Source organism: Anopheles funestus, chromosome 3RL (genome assembly GCF_943734845.2).
Source record: "Anopheles funestus chromosome 3RL, idAnoFuneDA-416_04, whole genome shotgun sequence".
Lineage (NCBI taxonomy): Eukaryota > Metazoa > Arthropoda > Insecta > Diptera > Culicidae > Anopheles > Anopheles funestus.
In genome coordinates, this window is record NC_064599.1 from 54,950,044 (window position 1) to 54,974,041 (window position 23,998).

Genomic DNA, 23,998 nt, shown 5'->3' on the forward strand with positions numbered 1-23,998 from the left:
ATTTGTTAAATTGTATTAAAAGTATTCAGCGCGCAAATATTTCGTGGAATTTTTAATTATATTAGTATGCATTTTTAAAAAGCAATCTTTAGATTTTAAATAAATTTAATTCAATTCAATTTAAATAAATAATTCAATTTTATTTGTTAAAAAGTAAATTAAAGTGGTTACCGATAGTTTGATAAAGGTATTGTTTTGCTCCCGTTTGAAATACATTACGCAGCGTTTACACGTCGTCGTTACAAGCGCAAAAGATCACGCTGAACGAAACCCATTCGTGGTTTGGTCCCTTTCCCCATTATCACGATACAATCACGGGTCCATGAAAAGACCGCGCGGTCCAGAATAATCGTACAACCCTAAAGATTCCTTAAGCTGATTACAGATAGCAATTTCGTGGAAATTTGACTCAATTTCTTTCCGTGGCCCGCTCACACGGATGTTGTTGCGATACACATTCTTATCAATATGGTTACATTTTCTTATGGTTCTTGGTTCGCGCTTCATGATGATTTGCTACATTTGTTCACATGGTTAGTTCATGGTTCGCAACCAGGAAGGTGGTATGATGATGACGATGTGATTGCATCAGATATAATTAACATTTTTGAACCTTTCCGATCGATCGGATGTCGGAAAAGACATAACATAAGCAACACAATCTACACAATTCCTCAAATAAACTTGTTTCTTGTTGTCAAGTTCTATTTTTTGTTGTTGTACTTCACGTTGTTGACATAAATGGTTGCTGTAGTGATGCTGCAATTCATGGACAATCGAGAACAAACCGATCACGAAACACCCGAATATTGAGCGTCACACAGCGATCACGAAAAGAGGTACACGCTTGTCAATTGTTGGATGCGCTCCATTAGTCAGCATTTTTGTTTAGTCGTTGGACGCATCCATGGCGATAACCACCGAGGGTAGCTTCCGCTGCAAGGAGCTATCTAGAGCTATAGCATGCCATCACGAGGAAAATGATTTGATTTTTTCCCCCGCCACAGTAAAGCAAGGTTACTCTTCACGACAGTGTACCATGAGCCACACGGCACTCGATGATCACCGTCTACAGTGTAGCGCTTTATCGTGGCTCTGAAGTGGCCCGCTTGCAGCCGTAGGAACCGTAGGGATTACGTCAGGTATTTAGTGGAGTCGGATTTGGCGTCTACCGTGTGCGAGGTTTTAAGCAAAACAGCTTTGCTGGAAACATTCGAAGCTGATGGTAACAAACATCCGGCGGAAAATCCGTCACGCGCCAAGTGCTCGGGAACTTACGGGCGACGGTAAGTCTTCATCCGCCATTGTGCTGCTACTATGCGATGAGATGTGTCATATGTACCGTCGAGACACTTGAAGTTGTTTGGAGCTTAAAGTGAAGCCCACCCTCCCAACCCGGCAGTTTATGGATGCTAAAAATGGCACTCATTGATTTATGGAAATAAATTTATTACCTCGTAAGGGTCACAAAAATAGTTTCGTACAATGGGTACGAAATGTGTAAGCTAATCTGTTCCCCATTACGTTGTCATGCCGGTTGCATACCTTCAGGCGGGTTTCCTTGCTCGATTGATTTATTTGTTGTCTTGTTTGGTATATTAATTTTATTATTAAGTATTTGTATTTTATTATTTATTGAATTATCTTGCAACACATTGTTTCTTAAAAATGTTTTATTGTTTATTGAATGGGGTTTTCCTTCTAGCCAGAATAAGGAAGACGAGCTAACATAATTTTCTTGCCGTAGTATTTTTTTTATTTTCTTTAAAATATTAATTAATATAATATTGCGGCCCGACGCAATTTTTGAACGTAAATTAATGGCCTTGAAAAATGCTTTTCATATGTGTTTAAGGTCAGTGTGCTATAGATATGCATGCAACCAATTCATCACGCACTGTGTGCACGGTGATAACCATTATCAAATCTCTAATTTATTTCCTATTCCAGAAGAAATTGTTCCGAGATCGATCAAAGCACCTTTGTCGCTGATTATACTATCTGTTTTCTTAGTGTAAAGGCGCTCTCCCAAATTATAGACATATTCAATAACAGCGATCGTTCAAAGTTTGACATCAGGCGGCATAAGCAAAAAAAATAAAAAGGGGCAATATTGATGAAAACCTCTCCAAACCGGTATACATAGGTATATGATGATGGACTGGGCGACTCCATTGCTGCAGATCCGGGAAAGTTCATCCATCGTACCCGAAACTTGCTGCAACCAAATGCTGTTGATAAAGGATTTGACATGGGAACATTCACCGTAGATAAGTACGTTCCAGGGACGCCTTCAGGGAACGAAATTCGATGCTATCGTACAGCGTATTGTTTTCGGCAGAGGATCACTGTAACGAATCATTATCACATACAATGATACGTTATCTGGTGCGGTTCAGTATCAAAGACATGCGAAAAAGCAAAGTCCAGATAGTAAAATAAAGTACAAAAATAAAACGGATAGATTTACGGTGGAGGTAGGTGGAAACACCAAACAATACCGTACTCACACCACTCCACTTCCTTCAATTTTTACTCCCTCTCTGTCACTTCCGAATGGTGATGGTACGCAAATTAAGACGGAGAAAGTGGGGTCCAGTATCGTGGAACGATTAAACGGTAAGGGTTGACATTCCTAACGTGAAGAGCGTATGATGAGCAGCGACGGTTCCGATTGGACAGTATCATGATCGATTGATGGCATCACGGTACGGTGGAGTGCAGGGAATCAATCTTAGCAACCGTATGGCCATTGCGCATAGTACGGCCGATTACGAGTGGCGACTATAAGAACCCTTTACCAAACATTCACGTTTATCAGTGTCGTACAGACAGCATCAGCGTGTAGCATCACTCTCACCGTACTCATTGCGATCGTAACCATTGTGTGGGCTCGTGTATTGAACGTAGTACAGCAGGAACAAACGAAAACTTATCAATAGTGGAAGACCCCCCAGCAAGAATCTGTCTGCAGTTTCATCCACACACACACACACAAAAAAGTAACCAAAAATGAGTGTATTAGAGTGCCCGTCCGATTTGACGCTCATCAGCGATGAAATGTCCATCGGAGACGTTATCCAGGATATCATCCGGATGGGACCGCATGAGGATCCGCTCCATGTGCTCGATTTGGACGATGTGGTCCGCAAGCATTACGGCTGGTGTGCGAAGATGCCACGGGTGAAGCCATACTACGCGGTCAAGTGTAATGATGATCCGCGCATCCTGCAGACTCTCATGACGCTCGGGACGGGCTTTGACTGTGCGTCCAAGGGTGAGATGGAACGCATGATCGGGTACGGTGTGAAGCCGGAGAACATAATCTTTGCGCAACCGGCCAAATCGATCCCGTCGCTGTTGTACGCTCGCTCGAAACAGGTGTCCGTGATGACGTTCGATGGTGCGGTCGAGTTGGAAAAGATTCACCAGTACTACCCGGAGGCACGATTGGTGTTGCGTATGCGCCACGACTCGCTCAAGGTACGTTGCTCGTTGGGCAAGAAGTTTGGCTGTGATCCGATTGTGGAGGCTCCGGAACTGTTACGATATGCCGCCACCCTTCGCATGAATGTGATCGGTATCAGCTTCCACGTGGGATCCGATTGTGACGAACATCAGGTGTACTACGATGCGGTAAAGATTGCAAAGGATCTGTTCGACTACGCCAAGACACTCGGGTACGAGTTCAGCTTGCTGGACATTGGAGGAGGATTCCCGGGAGATAATAACAAACCGATTGATCGGTACGCGAAAGCGGTGAATGTCGCAATTGATCATTACTTCCCGGCGGAGTTGGACATTCGCATCATTGCCGAGCCGGGGCGCTATTACGTTGCATCGGCTGTGACGCTGGTTTCGTTCGTAGACTCGAAACGTGTTCTGAAGGAAAAGCAGCCAGATGGGACAGAGAAACTACGGATGTATTACTATCTGAATGATGGAGTGTTCGGTACGTTCTACTGCACTGCCCACGAAGCACAGCCAGCAATACCGATCGTAGAGCGAAAAGTAGGAGCCAAGGAGTACAGCACATCCGTTTGGGGTCCAACGTGTGATGTGATGGATCTGATATTACCCGATGTACTTCTGCCCGAGCTGGATATTGGCGATAGTGTGGTGTTCGAAAATGTCGGAGCCTACGGGCAGGTGCTTTCCTGCCGTTTCAACGGATTCGCCATACCCAAGGTGGTGGCATACTTGCGCGAAAGTACCTGGTGGGTATTTACAACTTAGTGCTCTGTTTGCAGTACTAAAAACGAATGGATACTAATGGCAATGTTTTCTCTCCATTCAATAGGAAAATACTGCAAGAGTTGAATGCAGCGTCCGCCGCTATCTCGGCCCGTTCCATCGATAGTTCGGATGGCAAGTTGCTGGTTACTCACGAAAGCTACACTCCCATCGCTGAGGCAACATACTTGGTTTAATAGGATATTGTTGGAGCGCTTAAATTATGTACCAATAAAATATGTTTTATGTTATATTTAACCACTGAAAGTACTAATGTTTTGTCAGTTTTCTGTAGCTTTAGTTTTGCTGTTATTCAGCTTGGAAGATAAGACACATTTACGATAGGGTTAGGACATTCGAGAAAAAAGCGGAATTGATTCTTGAAACAGTTTTCAACTCTGTAAACAATATTTTATATAATAGCAAGAAATACAAAGAGGTCACTTTTGGTAATAGAAATAAATGAAACAATTAGACATTATATCCAAGAAAACCGAAATTTTTTTATGCTTTTTCTGAAAATATAATTACTATATTAATTTGTACACTGCACTGTGCTCATGTACAGGATATGTTATTCAGCACGATAGTCCAAAACAGACAGAGCAAAATAAAAATAAAAATGTATTTATCAAAATTGTTTATAACACTATAATTTATACTATACTTTACTATACTATAATAATTATAATTCGTCATTTCATGAAACTGTGTGATTAGATGTGTTTTTATTGCTCAATACGTGGAACTGATTCTAGCAAGATCTTACGTGTTATACAAAACTTGGGCAAAGATATTAATTCAGATGATACTTACTTATTTCATTAATGTAACTATTATATTCCAATGTCATGTATTTTGTTGAACGTGTACCCGTGGTATCACGCCTTAGCGTTCGGTCTGATATTCGGAAGATTGTGGTTCGAAAATCATAAGAGAACGTTTGATAAAAGTATTCGAAAAAATAAATATCCTCGATCGTTAGATAGATATTTTGATATTTTTTTTCTAAAAAAGCAATAATGTTTCTTTTTGTATGAATTTGATTAAAAAATTTGATTAAAGTTGTAGTCCAATTTAGACGCTTATGCAGCTTAATTTAAATTATTGATTTTTTCTAAATAATTAACTAAATAGTTAACGGTAATAATATTATAAAAATGCAGTCGTTCCTATTTTTTGCTGCTACTTTAGTAATATATGTAACAATTTGAAGATTTGTTTTTTTTGACTTCACGACTGACGATACTATAGATCGGACCGAACTATGGAACACCATGCAGTAGTACGGATTTCCAGAGAAGCTGGTACGGCTGTTGAAGGCCGCTAAGGATGGGGTGCAATGCAACGTGAGAGCATCGAACATGATGTCGGAACTGTTTGAATCTCACCAGGGACTCTGAGGCAAGGAGAAGCACTCTCCTGTTTGCTGTTCAACATATCTCTGGAAGGTGTCATGAGACACGTGAGTTTCAACATCCGCAGCACGATTTTCACCCGTTCTCTCCAATTTTTCGGCTTCGCGGATAACATCGACATCATCGGACAGAGATTGTTCAGGGAAATCGAGAATACTACGGGCTCCACAAAAAATCCTGCGATCCAGAAAACTTCAACAACACACGAAATGCACGGTATATCTCACACTGAAACTTTCGGTAGCCCTCTACGGCTACGAGTCCTGGACTATGCTAACGGAGGACACCAATGCTCTCGTCATTTTCGAACGGCGGTTACTGAGGAATATAGTACGGCGGCGCTGTGTGCTAGCAGGGCGTGTGGAGAAGTACGATGAACCACGAGCTCTGACGGTTGTCAAAGCCGGAAGGATACGATAGTTGGGGCACGTGATGAGGATACCGGACTCATGCCCCACCAGGAAGGTACTCGTCAACGACCCGTTCGGAACGAGGGGTAGAGGAGCACAAAGAGCTCGTTGGCAGGATCAGGTGGAGTCAAACTTGTCGGAGATCGCATGAACCCGTGGATGGAGGATTGCAGCCCTAGACCAAGTTTCCTAGAAACGGATTGGCGACCTGGGCATGTCTCAACCCTGAGCATGGAATAAGGTAATGCTCTACCTTGAGTCACATCAATTGACGCGTTAAGCGTTGAAGCTTGTGAGTGTCCTTGTAAGGCTCGGAAGGATAAACATGTGTTTAAATTAGTTTAGTTACTCTTTTTGTGGATGTTCGTTTACCAGAACAGATGCTTATGACACGGTAAAGGATAGCAAGAAGCAGTAGGATCTTCCCAGCATTTGTTAGATGAGGATCATTTTAAAAGACTGATTTTATGATCATCAAGTCTATCGTTTATTTATTTGTTTGTTTATAATCCGAATAGCTGTAACCCATTTATTTTCAATCGAATACGTAAATCCACCACTGAATCGTCAGTCAATCTGGATCAGACAGCTGATCATGTCGAATTAGGCACATAAGTTGGTTCAGTCTTATATGACAACTCATGCAGAATGAATAATCTTGGTGATTTTTTAACATCATCCTCCAATTGAAGGTCGATTCACATTGTTGCAAATTTGAAGGCCAAGTTAATGTGCCATTTCATTTCGCCTACCTATGCAGCATGACATTTATATTTAAAAGAGATAAACGTTTCTTCTGATAAGCGGTAAGAGTGGGATGAGAGATGAGTGTACGGACGATGTAAATTGAAGTAAAAGCAAGAAGTTGGCTGAAGATGAAGATTGATTGGAAACCCTCTTTTACAGTTGGGGGAAAATGTGCCTTAAGTGCTGTATTGTGTATGTTTAGTTCTTTGTGATAGTAAACCTTGGCCTGCCATTTCAGACTTTCTTTGACTTCGTTTATCCAAAGCATGTGTGTTTGTATTACGTATAATATGAAATACACTGTTACAATTATTCTCAAAACATCTCTAATCATTGTTTAAATTTTCTATAGATGAAATACAACCAAAATAACCAATCGACCTAACGTTTGTTCTGCTTCCAAGATCTGTTGCCGATGAATGCGCGGTGGTTTAGAGAACAGACTACAATTTGTTTGAATATTTTTAAACTAAAAATATCGATGACGATCGTGTAACTGTTTGTAAGTCCACCATTTACATATTCTAGTTTAGTATTATTGAATGTATGGAATGTTTTCGCCGGAATTTACAACCAACTGCACAAACACTCGCTGTTATATCCGTACCAGCTACGAGTAAATAAAAGTCAAAGGAAACTGTTAAAAAATTCCATTGTTACTATATTTGTAACCTATTGTTGTTTTCTTTGTTCTGCTTTAAACGATTCAATTTTGAGCATGTTTAAAGCTTCGACAATAAGCATCGTAGGCCATAATAGTAACACTGGCCGATGGAGTGCAGTTCTAAAACTTTGTCGAAGTTTTCAAACTCGTTTGCACAGATGAAGATATTCAACTCGACGTCCGATTTGACGCTCATCAGCGATGAAATGTCCATCGGAGACGTTATCCAGGATATCATCCGGATGGGACCGCATGAGGATCCGCTCCATGTGCTCGATTTGGACGATGTGGTCCGCAAGCATTACGGCTGGTGTGCGAAGATGCCACGGGTGAAACCGTACTACGCGGTCAAGTGTAATGATGATCCGCGCATCCTGCAGACGTTGATGACGCTCGGGACGGGCTTTGACTGTGCGTCCAAGGGTGAGATGGAACGCATGATCGGGTACGGTGTGAAGCCGGAGAACATCATCTTTGCGCAACCGGCCAAATCGATCCCGTCGCTGTTGTACGCTCGCTCGAAACAGGTGTCCGTGATGACGTTCGATGGAGCGGTCGAGTTGGAAAAGATTCACCAGTACTACCCGGAGGCACGGTTGGTGTTGCGTATGCGCCACGACTCGCTCCAGGTACGTTGCTCGTTGGGCAAGAAGTTTGGCTGCGATCCGATTGTGGAGGCTCCGGAACTGTTACGATATGCCGCCACCCTTCGCATGAATGTGATCGGTATCAGCTTCCACGTGGGATCCGATTGTGACGAACATCAGGTGTACTACGATGCGGTAAAGATTGCAAAGGATCTGTTCGACTACGCCAAGACACTCGGGTACGAGTTCAGCTTGCTGGACATCGGAGGAGGATTCCCGGGAGATAATAACAAACCGATTGATCGGTACGCGAAAGCGGTGAATGTCGCAATTGATCATTACTTCCCGGCGGAGTTGGACATTCGCATCATTGCCGAGCCGGGGCGCTATTACGTTGCATCGGCTGTGACGCTGGTTTCGTTCGTAGACTCAAAACGTGTGCTGAAGGAAAAGCAGCCAGATGGGACAGAGAAACTACGGATGTATTACTATCTGAATGATGGAGTGTTCGGTACGTTCTACTGTACCGCTCTGGAAGGGCAAAAAGCTGTCCCGATTGTAGAGACTAAACTAAACGTAAAGCTTTATGATTCGATACTGTGGGGTCCAACGTGTCATGTGTTGGATCAAATAGCTCTTGAAAATTTGCCAGAACTGAATATTGGCGATAATGTCGTGTTCGAAAATGTGGGAGCATACGGAGAGGTGCTTGCAAATAGGTTTAATGGATTCGCCATACCCAAAATAATTGGATATGTTCGCGAAGGTACTTGGTAAGATCTTTCGAACGAAATGATTAAAAAAAAGAAAATATTGTGTCCTTTTTATCTTTGTTTAATAATTTAACAGGAAAACGTTACAAAACCTGGCACGAGGCTCAGTTGAATCGATGCAGGATGGCTTTGACACGGACAACAAGCAAATAGACACCAATGAGCAACACCCATTCCTTAGCAGATCCTGCTATCGTATACATTTATATTCAAAAGATAATCAATTTTGAGTCCTGCTGTATATATACGTTCGAGAATTTTACACAATAAAAGGGAGTCAGTATAAAAATTGTTATCCTTAAGTTCGAATGCTATGAAAATTCTTTTAAATTTTTCAACAGACAGCGTTTTTTTTAATATTGTGATATAAAAAAAAAAACTTCGATGCATTGCCTGCAGCAAATGAAAATATTTTTTTTTTGCGGACAGAATTGCGGATTAAACATCGTTCAACGAGTCTTCAACAAGTGCCCTTGTTGTTTCTAACCTTGCACAGACAACGGTATTCGGAATGGGGAACCCATTGAAGCACGAAGCAAGCGTCACCCCGTATGCTCCCATTCCTGGGAAAACCAAGAAATCCCCAATCTCAAGCTCCGGCAGTTCGAGCCGTTCGCAGACAATATCAGCTGAGTCACAGGACGGTCCCCAGAGCGATGAAGGGTGCGTCGTAGTAGCAGTTGACACGGTTTCGCTGGTGCGAAATACGACTGGATGCTTATCAATAGCGTTCCACCACTCGAATGACCCATATCGACCGTCATTGATGAAATACATTATCTCCTGCACAGGTCCCGATGTTCCGGCTTGACGGATTACCCGCTTGGACTGGACGGAAGTGATGAGCGTAACGGCGGACTGTACCAGCTGGCGCTCAGTTTCGATGATTATGAGCAAGGTGTGATCAAACTGTAACTCGGTTAGTGTTTGTTGCAATTGATCCGATGATACGGTTTCTATACCGGAGAGTATCAATTGCCGTATGTCACTTAGCCCAGCTGTACTGGCTTGATCAATTGCATCCTTGGCAATCAGCAGAGCACGTCGCAGTGTTTCAACCTCATCGAACGCACTTTTCTGCGGTACGGCAATATAAATACCCACGATGGAGACTGTTCCAGTGGATGCGGCGTAGTTGAATATTTCCCGCACGCCTTCGATTGGACAGCAACCAAACTTTTGTCCAGTGAATACTCTAATTCTGAGAATAATCTGGGCCGCTGGATATAGGCGATGTACTTTGCCTATCTCCTGCACACTATCACACACAATTCGTTCGATATCTTTCTGTTTTGCGTAGAGTATCGTTTCTGGTGTTTTAGCAGGATGAGCTAGAATGATTCGATCAGGAGGAACACCATTCTTTAACACGGAACGCATCTCCATTATGGAAGCACAGCTGAAACCAAGCCCAAGTTTACTAAGCAGTGCCAACACCGTGGCATGATTGTTAACGCTGGGTAAGAAGAAAGCGATCGCATTGGGATAGCTTTTCTTCCATCGGTCGTAGTTGTGAACGATCTCGTCTAGATCAAGTATATTAATGGGTGATTCGGTCGCACCTGAATGGATGAAACGTTGCACCAATTCTGTTGTTGATGAGGCAAACACTGCGGACAGTTTTGGAGTTGAATCCATCGTGAAAAGCACTGCACATTAGACTAAACACTGGGCATTCTCTTGAAGTCGGTTTTATACAGGTAATGAGCCGATAATTTCAACAACGTACTTAGCCTTCTATCATACATCGATCGGTTCAAGATGAGATCGATCGATTAGATGCGGGTGTGATGTGATGAGTGTAAACGTTACATGCTAAGATTTTTTCATTCCAAAACGCCTAGCAACATCTAGTCTCTAGTAGTGGGTCAGGTCCGAGGTTGTTAACCGAGGTAATGAATGGGAATCTGGTGTTCAGGTCCGACGACTTAGCTGCTCCCCATTCGTGAGAAATAATGCACTTTTACAGGTAAACGTTGAAAAAGTGCTTTGAAATATGGTAAACTCGATCCAGTCTTCCCAAACCGGAGCAAGGAAATGTTCTCATGGCATGGCGGTAGAGTGGGCAAAAATGCCGGCCGGTTAGACAGTTTTCGTCGATCGGCCCTGCGTGCCAGTTCGGTAAGCGTGATGGATCCCGGGTACGTTCTCATTGACGATCACAGCTCGGTCGAAGATTTGATCCGACTCATCTCGAAACGGGCAACGATCAGTGAACCGTTGAACGTGCTAAATCTGGATGACATCGTGCGCAAGCATCGTAACTGGCAGCAACATCTTCCGACCGTGGCCCCTTTCTATGCGGTGAAATGTAACAGCCATCCGGCCATCTTACGGTTGCTCGTGGCGCTCGGTTGTGGATTTGATTGTGCATCGAAAGTTGAACTGGAAACTGTTCTCGGACTGGGTGTAACGCCTGACCGTATCGTGTACGCTAATCCTAACAAATCCATCGGTTCCATCCTGTACGCAAAGCAGACTGCGGTAAAGCGGATGACGTTCGACGGTTCTGATGAGTTGGACAAAATTTCGAAGTATTTCCCAGAGGCTGAGCTTATACTGCGGATTCGGCACGATGCACGTGTGGCTCAACTGTCCCTGGGTCGAAAGTTTGGTTGTGATCCGGATCGAGATGCAAGATCACTGTTGTGCCATGCAAAGGCACTTGGATTGTGTGTGATTGGTGTCAGTTTCCATGTCGGGTCGGGCAGCATGGATGCAGAGTGTTTTTACGAAGGCATCAAAAAGGCGATCGACATCTTCGACGTAGGCAAGTTGGTGGGGATGGAGATGTGCTTGTTGGACATTGGTGGCGGATACCCTGGAGCGGACAGGGAACATTTCCTTCAGTGTGCACATCACATTAGAAAAGCTCTGGAAGAGTTTGTCTGCTCACGGGATGGATCGATAACAGTAATAGCCGAACCGGGGAGATATTATGTAGAATCTGCTGTAACTGCGCTGGTGAATGTCGTTGCCAAATCGTACGAAAAAAACACCACTGGCGCTTTGGAGCGGGTGAGATACTACGTTGATGACGGTCTGTATGACTCGTTCGATTGGTGTGATGCTCATACCAACATGCCAGTAGTACAGGAGGATAAACGTGACTCGGTGTACGTACGATCGGTGATCTACGGTCGGACCATGTGCGAGCATGATGTAATTCGTGAGGAAATTTTCCTGCCCGAGCATGAGATAGGCGATTGTCTCATTTTCCCTAACAAAGGCGCGTACGGAAAGCTACTGGGCAGGGGACATAATGGTTTTACACCGACCAGCGTGAAGGTGTGCCTAACGAGGGCAACGCTTAATTATATGTGTGCGGCCGCGGTCAAAGCAGCGCGTGGATGAGCATGAGCGTGGAAAGCGATCTGTGTGTAACTGTGTTAGTTAAAGTTGTAAATGTAAAATCATCGATTATTTGCCCTGTGACAGGTAGAGTTAAATGTTCTTCCAAGAATTAATTTTAGCCGTTAGTGATGTAATAATACAGATAATAAAATCAGTCTTCCGCCGCACGGTATGAGAACATATAATGAGTAAAAACCATTGTTCGTAAAACGTTTGACTACATTGTATTAAGGTGATTGAACAATATTCCGAAAAATGGCGCCCGGCAACTGTATAAACACGTGCACTGTCACGTGCATCGTAGCAAATGCATGGAAAGTTAAGTGTGCTAATCGTTTGTTTACATAGCCAGTGCAAAAAAAAAGTACAATAGCATTCAAATGCTCCATTCATTAGCTGATGAGTGGTAAGGAATGTTATGAATGGATAACAAGTGTAGCGAAAAGGGCACAATTTTCACATTATTCATACATCAGTGAGTGCATTCATTTGACGGGAAATTGATTTGTAGCAAAAGTGCTGCAACAATTAACTGGACTGCGGAGAGATTTGGTTCGGACTGGTTGATTATCTTCGACTTTTTTCATCGACTGTGTGTTGACTGTGTGTGTGTGTGTGAGACGCAGACGATCTTGGAAAGCTAATGTATACGATATGTTCAAAAGTCACCTTATGACCTTGATACGCAGACGATCTTGAAAAATTAATTTATGCAACATGCATACCTATTGATATTGATATCTTATGACCTTGATATGGCGAGACTATTGAAGGTTGAGAGTTCAACCAGAAGAGGTCAAGGCTCACACTTTCAAACTTTTTATCTATCTTATACACTTCTTCGCACATCTTTTAGATGTATGCTGGACTGACTATCCTATTAGTCAAGGAAAACCCAGGAAAACCAGGCAACCCTTTTCAAAAGGACAAAAAGAAGATATCATTCAAAGGGTAATCACCTAAAATTTGTTTTTGGAAAGTTTCTGTTAGAATGAGAGGAAAATAAATTTCTATTTAATTATTGTTACATTAAATTCGAGATATAACACGCAGTTTTATTAATTACACAGAAATTGTTTGAAATAATTTATAGTTCAAAATCAAGAAAAAAAATATATGAATTTTTTGAATAGTGTATAAATAACATTTCTTTTACTTTTGTTAATGTTTTCCTTGTTAATGTAACTAGTATGAAATATTGAATATATTACGAGAAAAAAGGAGAAAGTTGACTTTATTTATTTGAAGTAAAACAGAAATTTACTCTGTGATACAAATTTGTGAATTTGTTCGCTAAAATAGCTACCAAATAGTCCTAAATTAGAAGACAAACATCAAAATAACATTTAGCGGATCAAAATGTCCACTTTTCGTAGGAAATCAACCATTGTGAAAAACAAGTTCATCTGTGTTCATTCCAAATATTCATTCGAATCGATTGTTCGTTCGAACTAGAACGTATTTTTTACACGATACCAACACACACATGGTGAGATTAAAACGTTGTGTTTAAAATATGTATATACTAACCTGTTGCCTGTTAAAACAAAATGTGTACTAACACGTTTTTTTGTTGCTTTAGACACACTTTGGCTTTCAAAGTCTGGACAAAAAGCTACGATAAAAGTGCGTTAACATACTGTAGAAAGGGTTTCAGGCAAACATTTTACATAATTTAATGTAATATAATAATGTGTGGCAATGTAGTAAAGCTTGACATAAGTTATCATTGATGAACAAAATAGGTAAAAAATTCAAAAGTATTTAGGATGTAATTTTATTAGGTTAAGATTTTACTTTAATCTCTTCCCATCTATTCGTGGTTCATAGGTGCATTAAAAATGGCGAAATGCTAAATGTTATAAAATATAAAATGGTACGTTTTAAATGGTTCTGTTTCAACAAAATGGCATCTGCTGTTAAGCTTTAGAAATAACAGTTTTCTCATCAATCTTTCCCCTTTATCCTTTCCTACAAACAATTAATGCTAATTGCCAAATGTTGTTATCGTAGGATCAAAAAAAGGCATTTTAATATTTATCAATGTGAACTCTAAAGTGATAACCCCAAAAAAGCGAAACTGATTTGCATTCGTACAGTGCAACTGTCGATGGTCTTTTACTCCGTTGTGGGTTTGCTTTCGACCAACTCGATTAGCAAGCAGTGTCGGGAAACGGGAGTGGAAAGTGCTTGTCTCTTTAATTCTTCGCACGTTTCCTGCTGAGCAGAGTATCGATTAATCGAAACACGCTATTAGGCCGTACTGATTAAATGGAAGCCTAGAAAGAGAAACTTGACCGTGGATCGGGTCGATTGATGGATCATTTGTAATATTGGTTAGATTAATTTCCCAAGTCAATGAAATGAAATTGAACTTCGGTCCTCACAGGGAGGTTGGTATACGAACACACTTGCGAACTTTTTTTTGGTTTTGTTCTGTGTGTTCTATATTCTGAACAAGTTAAAGTGATGGAATGATGCTAATTAAATATCTGTTTGCAGAACCTTCACCGAGTCAGACGATTGAGTTAACGATGGACGAACGGATAATCATTATTCCAGACCGTCTAAGGGATAAGAGCAGACTTAATACCATCTGCTTCCGGGATGTATATCTTCATAACACCAGAAAAGAACAAAGTCAGCCTATCGGTGGGATAGGATTGATTGATTCAATTACCTGCTTATCGCGTGCGCAATTCATCAATTTCTTATGCTTTGCATAAATGTTACAAATGTATTAAGTTGAGTCTTGCACCGGTTTAACCTATTAGCATACTGTGAAGTTAGATTAGTACGAACACTTTATTCCGATACAAGGTCAAGCAATTAAACCTTCTGAAAGTCTCATAAGATGTATTAACTACAGCTTAAAGTTGGAGTTATCGATAATTCGCTTTAGATTGAGTAAACGGGGCTGCATTAAGAGATTTTTATTTAAGTGGTAACCATTTTATATTGGGTATGGAAATATATGATAAAACGACAATATAACTGAGAGCGACCTGGGTATCACGACGGTGTCCTCAGTGTCACGTGTTACAATGAAATCGAATTTCCATCAGTAGGAGATTAACAGTTACAGAATATTTAAATTATATAAAATCAATGAATAAGCCTATAGAAGACTACTAAAAATGGCTGAAAATATTAGAAAACATATATAGTTACAAAATCATTTTCAATTAAAACCAATCTATATTTGTCAAAAAACGATGAAATCGAATGTATTAAAATTTGTATTACAGGATAAAATTAGGAAATACTGTTCTTCTAAAAGTTTTTTTTAAAGTAGTAGGAACATTCTTATCGGTGTTCATGAATGCTATTTTTTTCAAACCCACTGTACATTAATGGTGTTTTTTCCCTGACTGGAAGTTTCAATGTTGCGGCATAAAATATATTAAATAATTAACGGTTCGTTCAACCACCTGGTTCGATTTACAGGGATGCATAATCTATCAAACACACAGGCGATAAAAAACTTATACAAAGTAAATATGGAAAAGCATAAATGAATCATGAAAAAACACCGATGACCGACCACAGCGTGTGCACGTTGCTAGTAAATAGTTTGTTAGTTCGTTTGGGAAAGAATGCACTGGAAAATGAACCAGTAAAGTATGTTCGCGTAAATTGAGCAATATAGAAAATATTCAAATTATTTGCTACATTCAACGGTGAAAAAACAAAAACAAACCCCAACTGCAATTGTAGTCAATTTGTGGAGTTGCACTGCTGAGCGTTAAATCAAGTATAGTTGTTGTTTTTATTTTGTCTCAATCTAAGCTGTCCAATACCAGCGATCGGTTTTGCGGGTTGTTGGTTTTAGATTGTAGTTGTTTTTATTTTGAAAAGGATTTTATGAGAATATATACGGTCTGGTCCGGGACGATCAGATGTGTATGAAAGCCAAATACTGCTAGTCCGACTGCGTGGCGGGAAGGTTATTCAATGCTTTTTTGTGCAAATACGGTGTCATACAAAAAACTAGGGCAAAAATTTCAATAATAAATATGCAAAGCACAAAATAACAAAGGTTCAATAGTGAACGATAAAAATATAACACTGACTGTTGTGGATGGAAAAAATACAACAAGACAAAAACGTGCGTCAAATAACCTTTGTACAAAGTGTACCTTGGCAAATAAATAATTGATTTTGTTACACGTTACAAATTTTACAGACGTTTCTCTGATCGTTTGTGGTGTAAAAAAGAATTAATCCTGAACAAAAATTGTTTGATGTACAAGGCGCCTTCAGAACGTTGGTTATCGCGCGATAGGAAAAAATACCTCTTTTTAAAAAATTGAATTTATATACCTAAAGTTTACAAAGCACCAATATGGCCAGGTCGTTCTACACGAATAAAAAAAAGTCTACAAAGGTATATCACCTGAACAATCTTTTGCTTTTCAATTTATTTTCGTTCATTTTGAACAACATCAACCTTTTGTGAATAACATATGGTTATTCGGAGTTAAAGAAAAAAACAAATTTACAACATGCAATAAATGGAGGCGGCATTTTGGAAAAGTATGAAGTTTCGATGAATAGATATATTTTTGATTTGATAGAGGGCGTGTGGTCGGTGTTTTGATGGGTTTGATTTCTTTTATAAACTTGAACGCTATGTCGCTGTTTGAAATTATTATAATTTGTTTTAGAAGAAGTAACAAGTTTTAGAAGAAATAATAAACAAAATAATTGTTCTTTAAAGAGTATAAATTTTAGCATAATTTATACGGAAGATAAAAAAACAATACTCGAAACAATACTTAAACTATGATTACTTGGTATGGGAGTAGTAATTAGAAATGGAAAAATTTGCGTTTTAAAAATGTTTGTTTGTGTTTGATTTTTTTTTATCTGTAACTCAACAAATTATCTACTGTTTTTCGGAGGTTTTGTGTTTCATTTCATGCATTATTTTTTGGTATTTATTTCTTTGCATTTACATTACAAGTTCTTTATTCGTTGTTCAATGATATCTTTTTTTGTTCTTTAACTGTAAGAGTTAGGGAAAAGTCTTTCACAAAATAGAACAAGACACGTTTGTAGTATTTTTTTTAAATTAAATTATGCAGTTATGCATTTTAAAATAATTAAAAATAATGAGAAAAATTGTTGTTTTTTTTTTGCTCGGTTAGAACGGCCTGGCCGTATCAAGACTTATTTTACCACGTAGCAGGATAGTTAGTCTACGGGGGACGGTCCGGATGGGATTTGAACCCGGTCCTGCCGTGTGGACGGGCGCCGTTTTTCACATGCACCACCGGGCCGCCCAGAAAAATTATTGTTGATATAATTAAAACCCCAAAACGTGTTAAAGCTTTGCTGGTCTTCGAATCTAAAAATCAACACAATTCAGTAAAATCTAATCAAATCACACCAGCAATAAATCTAGCGAAAATATGTGAAAAATGTCACCAACCGAGGCCGACTGGAAACATCGTTGGGTTTGAAGACCAAAAAACAAACCTTGTCTTCTTTAGTTGTTCTATTATCCCCAGTGGCGAGCGCTTGGAATGTGTGGCAAAGTGTTTCGATAAATAAATGCACAAATTTTTCGTGTCCAATGGGTGCGGGACGGCATGTGCCACTAGAAGGGAGTTTTGCGATGGTATGCTGAACGTAAACAAGACGAGACACATGCATCCCGAAGTGAAGGAACCCCTTGGTTCGACACATGACATTGACGTTCGGTCTAGATGCTAGGAAGCCATACACTGCCACCGTTCGGATAGATCTGGCATCGTACGATTTGCGACAAGCATTGTGAGTGTCAATTGTGAAAGAGAACCGTCTGGGTGTGTTCAGCCCATAATCCGGGTGCAATTCGTCGTATGCATCATTTTATTGGTCGACAAGATGCCTTTCCATCGTAGGTTCCTTCCACTGTCGACGATCCGAGTGACAAGGGATTTATGTCGTCGTGGCAGGAAGTTGCATATGCATCGAGAATTGATGTTTCATGCCATCGTACACTACCGGAGGACAGTCGCTGGTACAAAAGGATGGTAAACAGGAAATGCATTGCCACCATACTGGTAGCGATAGTGTCAGATATGTGGCATGGGTTAGATATCGGAGGGCACAGATGTCAACTGTCTGTGTGTGTGTGGTCGAGAGAGGTAACGAACGAAGCGACTACCTGGGGCCATTGCAAGGAATATCCTGAAGGAAGTTAAATTTTTGGAGAAAGATTGAAAGTGCTTGAATACAGTTTACGACACATTCACGAAAGGGTGAGAGAAGAATAGAAATCATGAAGAATTGTACGGTTGTTCAGTTTTGCTTACCTTTCTGTTCACAGGGCGAATGTATCGGATCGTCGAAGCAATTCACGACGGAAGAATCTGACATTGGTTCCCGTGAGGCAAGCACCACGGTTAAGCTATGATATCCTATTTCCTATTTCGTCTCCCTTTTTTGCTTTGGGATTTTCGTGCCCGATGAATGTGCCCGACGAATCATTCGGCATTCCATTTTCGTCAACGCCTTTTCCATCTTCCCCGCCCAGCGCATCCGGTTGAGCTGGAGCATGCTTTACCCCATTTTGTCACTTACTGGATGGATGGATGGGGATCTCGTTATGTGATTCCTGTGACATCCGGGGAAGGGTAATTTTCGCACCTGGTACCCGGTCTCTGTCTGTACGTGTCGGTTCGTGCAGGTGTCGCGATAGGTTCCTGGAAATCAAATGTTCGTATTTCCGATTCCTGAATCGAACCGTAGCGTAGGAGAGCAAAGTGATACGGTCGGTTGACATCGTATCCTTCGATTCATGGTTACTGGAAGTGGTGGCGCCTGAATGATCGATATCGTTTGACTTGGAATGTTCAGCTCGAAACAACATTGGTTTGTCATGAGTATCTAGTCAATCATGGGAATCTTTCAGGTTTGTAATCGGAGATTTACATAGTCACAATATGAGATTATTTAATGCACTAACCTGCGCCACATAACTCGTTGGTTCTTGGAACAGGAAAATTTTATAAAGACATTGGTGAGTAAGATATGAGTTATTGATTTGAATTGTACTTTTATAACAAATTTTCTATCTGTTTGATTTTATGTTGAGCTTTTATTGTTTTAGCATTATTGGTGAAAGTTTTAAAAACCTTTCTAACTAAAACATAAAGACTGTAGAAATAAGCCTAGGGGACGAAAAAATGGTAAAATTTTTAGTGTTTTCCTGGTTTGTTTGATATACATTCAAAATTTAAGGATACATATATCTTATTTCCAAATGTTGTGTTCATTTTATCGAATTTATTTTATTTTATTTTTTATTTTTTTTATTAAAATGCTATTGTTCTAGCTGAACTTCTATTTAATTGCTTTTTTTGCCGTCATCGGTTTTGCAATTAATAAATCGAATCGCTTATAGAACTGTCTTTTCCGTGTTGTCCGAAAAATTTGATTAAATTAAATCGTCTATACTTATTTATTTATTTTTTATATTTATCGTCTATATATGTACTTGGAAGTTATGGTCAACTTACTTTAAGGCTGGCTTAAATACTAAGTTTTTAAACACCCTGTGCTGGCGTCCTAATGACAGTCGTAAAGACGATCGGCAGAACGCGAGTGATCAGTTATTACCTATCCGCCGTGAGGATCATACGAATAAAGTGAACTACTCCCAAAATTTTAATCTTACCTCCTCTCTCGTTTTCTCTCTCTCTCTCTCTCTTTCTCTCTCTTTCTCTTTCATTAATATTTTTCTCATATATTCCGCTTTTAAGGTGACTTTTTGAAAGAAACTATTTTAAAAATATATTAGACTGAATTCTTCTTTCCTGGCCTGCTCACGGTCGAGCACGTCGCGAAGATTAATTTCGCCAATCCGTTTAATTTAACTCAATTATACACATTAAAAACCATTTTTCATAGTATGTACTATAAAATCACTATCTTGATAATACAACACTTTCTTATATAAGATAAAATAAAGGAAAGAGTGGAGAAAAAAACATTATATTTGATTTGTTGGACATCTTGTGAAACATTGAATAAATCAATCAAAATCAATTAAATCGTTTGACATGGTGCATAAGGTACGGTCGTTACCGTATAGCACAAGTGTCTTCATAAGTTCCATTAGTTTCAAGAATTTTTAACAGAATTTATATTTTATACATGTGTACCTCTGGGTATTATCACTTGGTTTTTATGCAGAATTTCTCTGCACTATAATACCGGAAACTCGTGCCATTTTTATCACAGCGGTTAACATTCATTTATTGCAAAGAAAAATGTTTACATTGCTGCGTGTTAATAGTGGATAATCGTCGTGCAAAGGTTGCACAACCAGTTTTCTTCTGTGTTATACATCTCAAACACATAAATTCCAAGTTTTGCGGAAAGATTTTCCTGAACTTTAAAATGGTTTAGTGTGTGTACTTAGTTTCGTTGCATTTGCGTTTCCTCGCAGGATATCAAATATGAAGCGCGACCGGAACGTTGCTCAAACATTCTGCAGCAAACTATGTATTTCGTTCTACGTACTGTCGGAGAGGTGTTGCTTAAAAATGTAGATTACAAATATTTATCTCCGAGAAAGAAGAAAAAAATAAAAAACACTATAAATAAACCGGTGAATATGACACCAGCACTGTTTACTGGAGTTTCTGTTTAGTTTACGTCTGCTCACTTACGACGTGCCGACGCGAACTAGACAGCTGTGGCAGGCGAAGATGATACGGCTGGCTATACGGTGCAAAGATGATTAAATTACGAAACTTATGAAACTGTGTACCGTCTGTTTGGCATTTCGCGGTACAGCTTAGGTGGTGGTTGTGTGGTGCACATTTTTCCTTTGCCGTCAAGTTTGCCACTTTCCGTCTGCGGTGTGTTCCGTCGGTTGCAGTGTGCAGAAACGCGGCGAAACCAAACACAGCACCGTACCCATAGACATCCGGGTTTCCCGTCTGACGATGCCTGTTAAGGTATTAATTTGTAATTTAACCCGAAAAAAAACATCCCCATATTTACAGCTTCCGTCCTGTACCGCTGCGGGATGGTTTTGCTATGTACTATAACCACTTGATCCACGGTGGAAGGCTACGGAAGGCTTTCGTGAATATCGCGTTTTGCCGTGAAGTGCCGTTGTCAGCGTTGTCAGTGCGGTTAAGTGTGAAAGTAATTGAATTTTACACGCACGAGATGGTAACGATCTAGTTAGGGTCGTTTTGCATTTCTGCAGGCGTTGCATTTAGTTGTGGATGCAGTTTTCATGCCTACGGAAACGTGTGGATGTTCACTTGCTCGTCTCGACGGTGATGTTGGATATTTACTTTGGTATCTTTAGGTATTTTTTCTCTCTTGTAAACGCGTGAGTTGGATAGGTTTTTTGGAAATTTGAAATTTTTATTGGAACGAACACAGCTTGTGAGTTTCATGAAAGGATTTTTTTTTTACCAAGGTAAACCATTTTGTTTACAAAACACATTTTTCGTTGCAACAAGTTTAGAAGCTGATACACGGAGAAAGCTTTACAAATTTTTTTCCGAAAGTGTCTGTTTACGAGTTTTTGAAATTAGAATTTAACTTTTTAATGTTTAGGTCTTTCAAATTGTTATCATTAATATGTTCTTAAAGAAACGCACGGTAAGTCTTCGATAACTTTGAGGAAAGAACAAAAATTGATTATTCATTACTTAACAATGCGTTCAATTGGTATATGCGAATAAAAGAAAGTTAAGAAAGAAGTTAAAAGTATATTCATAGCATCATAAAAAGGATATAATTAAAGTAGTGAAATTGCTCCACTACGACACGCTAGAAAGGAGGTCTATTCCCTTTAATATTTGTTGCTACTGAGCTGTAAGTTGCACGGCATTACCCTTGGAGCAATCTGATCAAAATATGTTATCAAAAATATTTACACAAAATTTCTCTTTTGAGATGTACAAGCATCATGCCACTTCTAATAATTACTTCAATAATCCCTTGAAAGGATACATGGATTGGATTGAAGTACGTTCCCAACCAAGCGTTGTGGTTAGTCGAATGAAAGGTTTAAAATTTTCATTACATTAGTACACGGAGCTTGGCAAGAATCTGAAAGCTCTGTATGTGACCATTATGTATCCATTCTTTACCGAACATGATGAAATGGATGCTTCAGTTTTAGAAATAAAAAGAAACAAAACATGCTTCTAGCGACAGAAAGATGGAGTGTGTTTTTTTTGCATAAAGAAAGGGATGAATTGTTGCACCGACCTTTCGAAATATGCTCAAAAGGATGGAATGAAAACAAAGCAAACATTTACTAGTTGAAACATCCGTGACGACAAATGGCAAAAAGCGGGTAAGAAGGTGTTCCAGTTCAAGGTTCCATTGTTCGGCGCACTAAAGTGTGATAAGAACCCTTCCCCAACGCCTCGGTACGCTTATCTGGTCGCGATGGTCGAAAAAGTTACCACCTTCTGTCCATTCGTGGAAGGTCACCGTCGCGTGGCAAAATTTGCATGTTTTAGAAAGTAATCTGTCGCGCACGGAACCATTTCTAGGGGCAGTTTTTTTGTTTGCTGTAGCTTTGTTGCGCCTTGACGGAGATCACTCCCGAAGGTTTATCATATTTTAACGATGAATAATTTAGTACACATCTTTGACACCTTCGGGACTGGAGGCGTAAGATTCGGTAAGATTTATTGTCATTAGAAGTAAAGCAGGACTATAAAGCAATCTTATAATTACAGCTTTTGTGTAACTGGTCCAAGTGACACACTTTATTAGCAGATAACAAAACCAGCACTTTCTTTAATTTAAAATCAATTTAATTATACCTATTCATTTTAAATGGAAGTATATAGCAAACACAAGGTTATTTCTATATTCTGAATATTTTCTTCCATTTCATGAGTTTTGCGTTAAATAATAATAAAGCTAATTTTATCATTATCTAACCGAATGTTGTTGTTGCTTCTAATTTCTGTACGCATTTAATTCAGTTTTCTCTTACCTTCAATTACACAATTTCTGACAAATTTAATTTTGTTATCACTTTGTCTGATTCATCCGGAAGGTAATCAATCACCGATGGCATAATGTTTATTAGTGGTTTTGGAGACTTATGGAGCACGATGGTGGTGGTAATGATATTTTTTGTCTGTCATAATACACACTTTAGTATTACGGATATTTAGAACTGCCGATATAGGCCGAAATACAAACAAATATTAAAGATAAAGAATTTTCAGGTAAGTTTGAAGTCAATTCAAGTGGGATATTTTTTTTTATTTTATCGCTAAAGTTTAGTTTTAAAGTGAAATGCTTTTTTTTCAATGACATTTCACTGTGAATGAATATATGCGTTGAATAAGTCTATTTCATATGAAATGTATTATATTGCTTGTTTTTGATATACTTCGGTTTTTAGCTGTGGATTAAAAAGAAAAAAAATGTTGAAAATTCAATGCAAAACACAATTTATCACCTTATAACTGATATGACTTTATACCTTTAACATATTTTTTAACGTATTACTGCATTAAAAATATTTATTGAAAATGTTTTTAAACAAATATCGAAGTTGATTTGCATATCAAACCATGGAAATCATTCTATGTCAACGACTTTTATATGTGCTTTAATCCTGTTTATGGTTACCGCACATTAAAAAAAAAAACATCAGAAAATGATAAGAGTTTGTGTATGAAAACATAATTTGACATTTTTTTTTGTGAAATCAAAAAAATCATACAATATGAAAGCAGGCAGCAAAAGAAGTTTGTTTGAATGTCGCATCGAAATGAAGCGCGGCAGCTCTTGAATAGAATCGAGATTTGTACTTATTTTGTAC

General features: G+C 39.4%; 4 protein-coding genes across 4 annotated transcripts; 3 read left to right on the forward strand and 1 right to left on the reverse strand.

The window, feature by feature from the left end:
* Window positions 1-1,792: 1,792 nt before the first annotated feature.
* On the forward strand, window positions 1,793-5,202 carry LOC125767973 (ornithine decarboxylase 1-like). The gene is made up of 2 exons (XM_049435036.1): window positions 1,793-4,217; window positions 4,301-5,202. Exons 1-2 carry the CDS (start codon window positions 3,013-3,015, stop codon window positions 4,428-4,430), a joined length of 1,335 nt encoding a protein of 444 aa, XP_049290993.1. The 5' UTR covers window positions 1,793-3,012; the 3' UTR covers window positions 4,431-5,202.
* A 2,349-nt stretch (window positions 5,203-7,551) lies between these two features.
* On the forward strand, window positions 7,552-9,144 carry LOC125767971 (ornithine decarboxylase 1-like). The gene is made up of 2 exons (XM_049435034.1): window positions 7,552-8,832; window positions 8,909-9,144. The coding sequence occupies exons 1-2, from the start codon at window positions 7,580-7,582 to the stop codon at window positions 9,060-9,062; spliced, it is 1,407 nt and encodes a 468-aa protein (XP_049290991.1). The 5' UTR covers window positions 7,552-7,579; the 3' UTR covers window positions 9,063-9,144.
* A 44-nt stretch (window positions 9,145-9,188) lies between these two features.
* Window positions 9,189-10,549, reverse strand: LOC125767981 (ornithine decarboxylase 1-like). The gene has a single exon (XM_049435048.1). It carries the CDS (start codon window positions 10,468-10,470, stop codon window positions 9,271-9,273), a length of 1,200 nt encoding a protein of 399 aa, XP_049291005.1. The 5' UTR covers window positions 10,471-10,549; the 3' UTR covers window positions 9,189-9,270.
* A 19-nt stretch (window positions 10,550-10,568) lies between these two features.
* Window positions 10,569-13,174, forward strand: LOC125767974 (ornithine decarboxylase 1-like). The gene has a single exon (XM_049435037.1). The coding sequence runs from the start codon at window positions 10,870-10,872 to the stop codon at window positions 12,184-12,186; it is 1,317 nt and encodes a 438-aa protein (XP_049290994.1). The 5' UTR covers window positions 10,569-10,869; the 3' UTR covers window positions 12,187-13,174.
* Window positions 13,175-23,998: the final 10,824 nt, after the last annotated feature.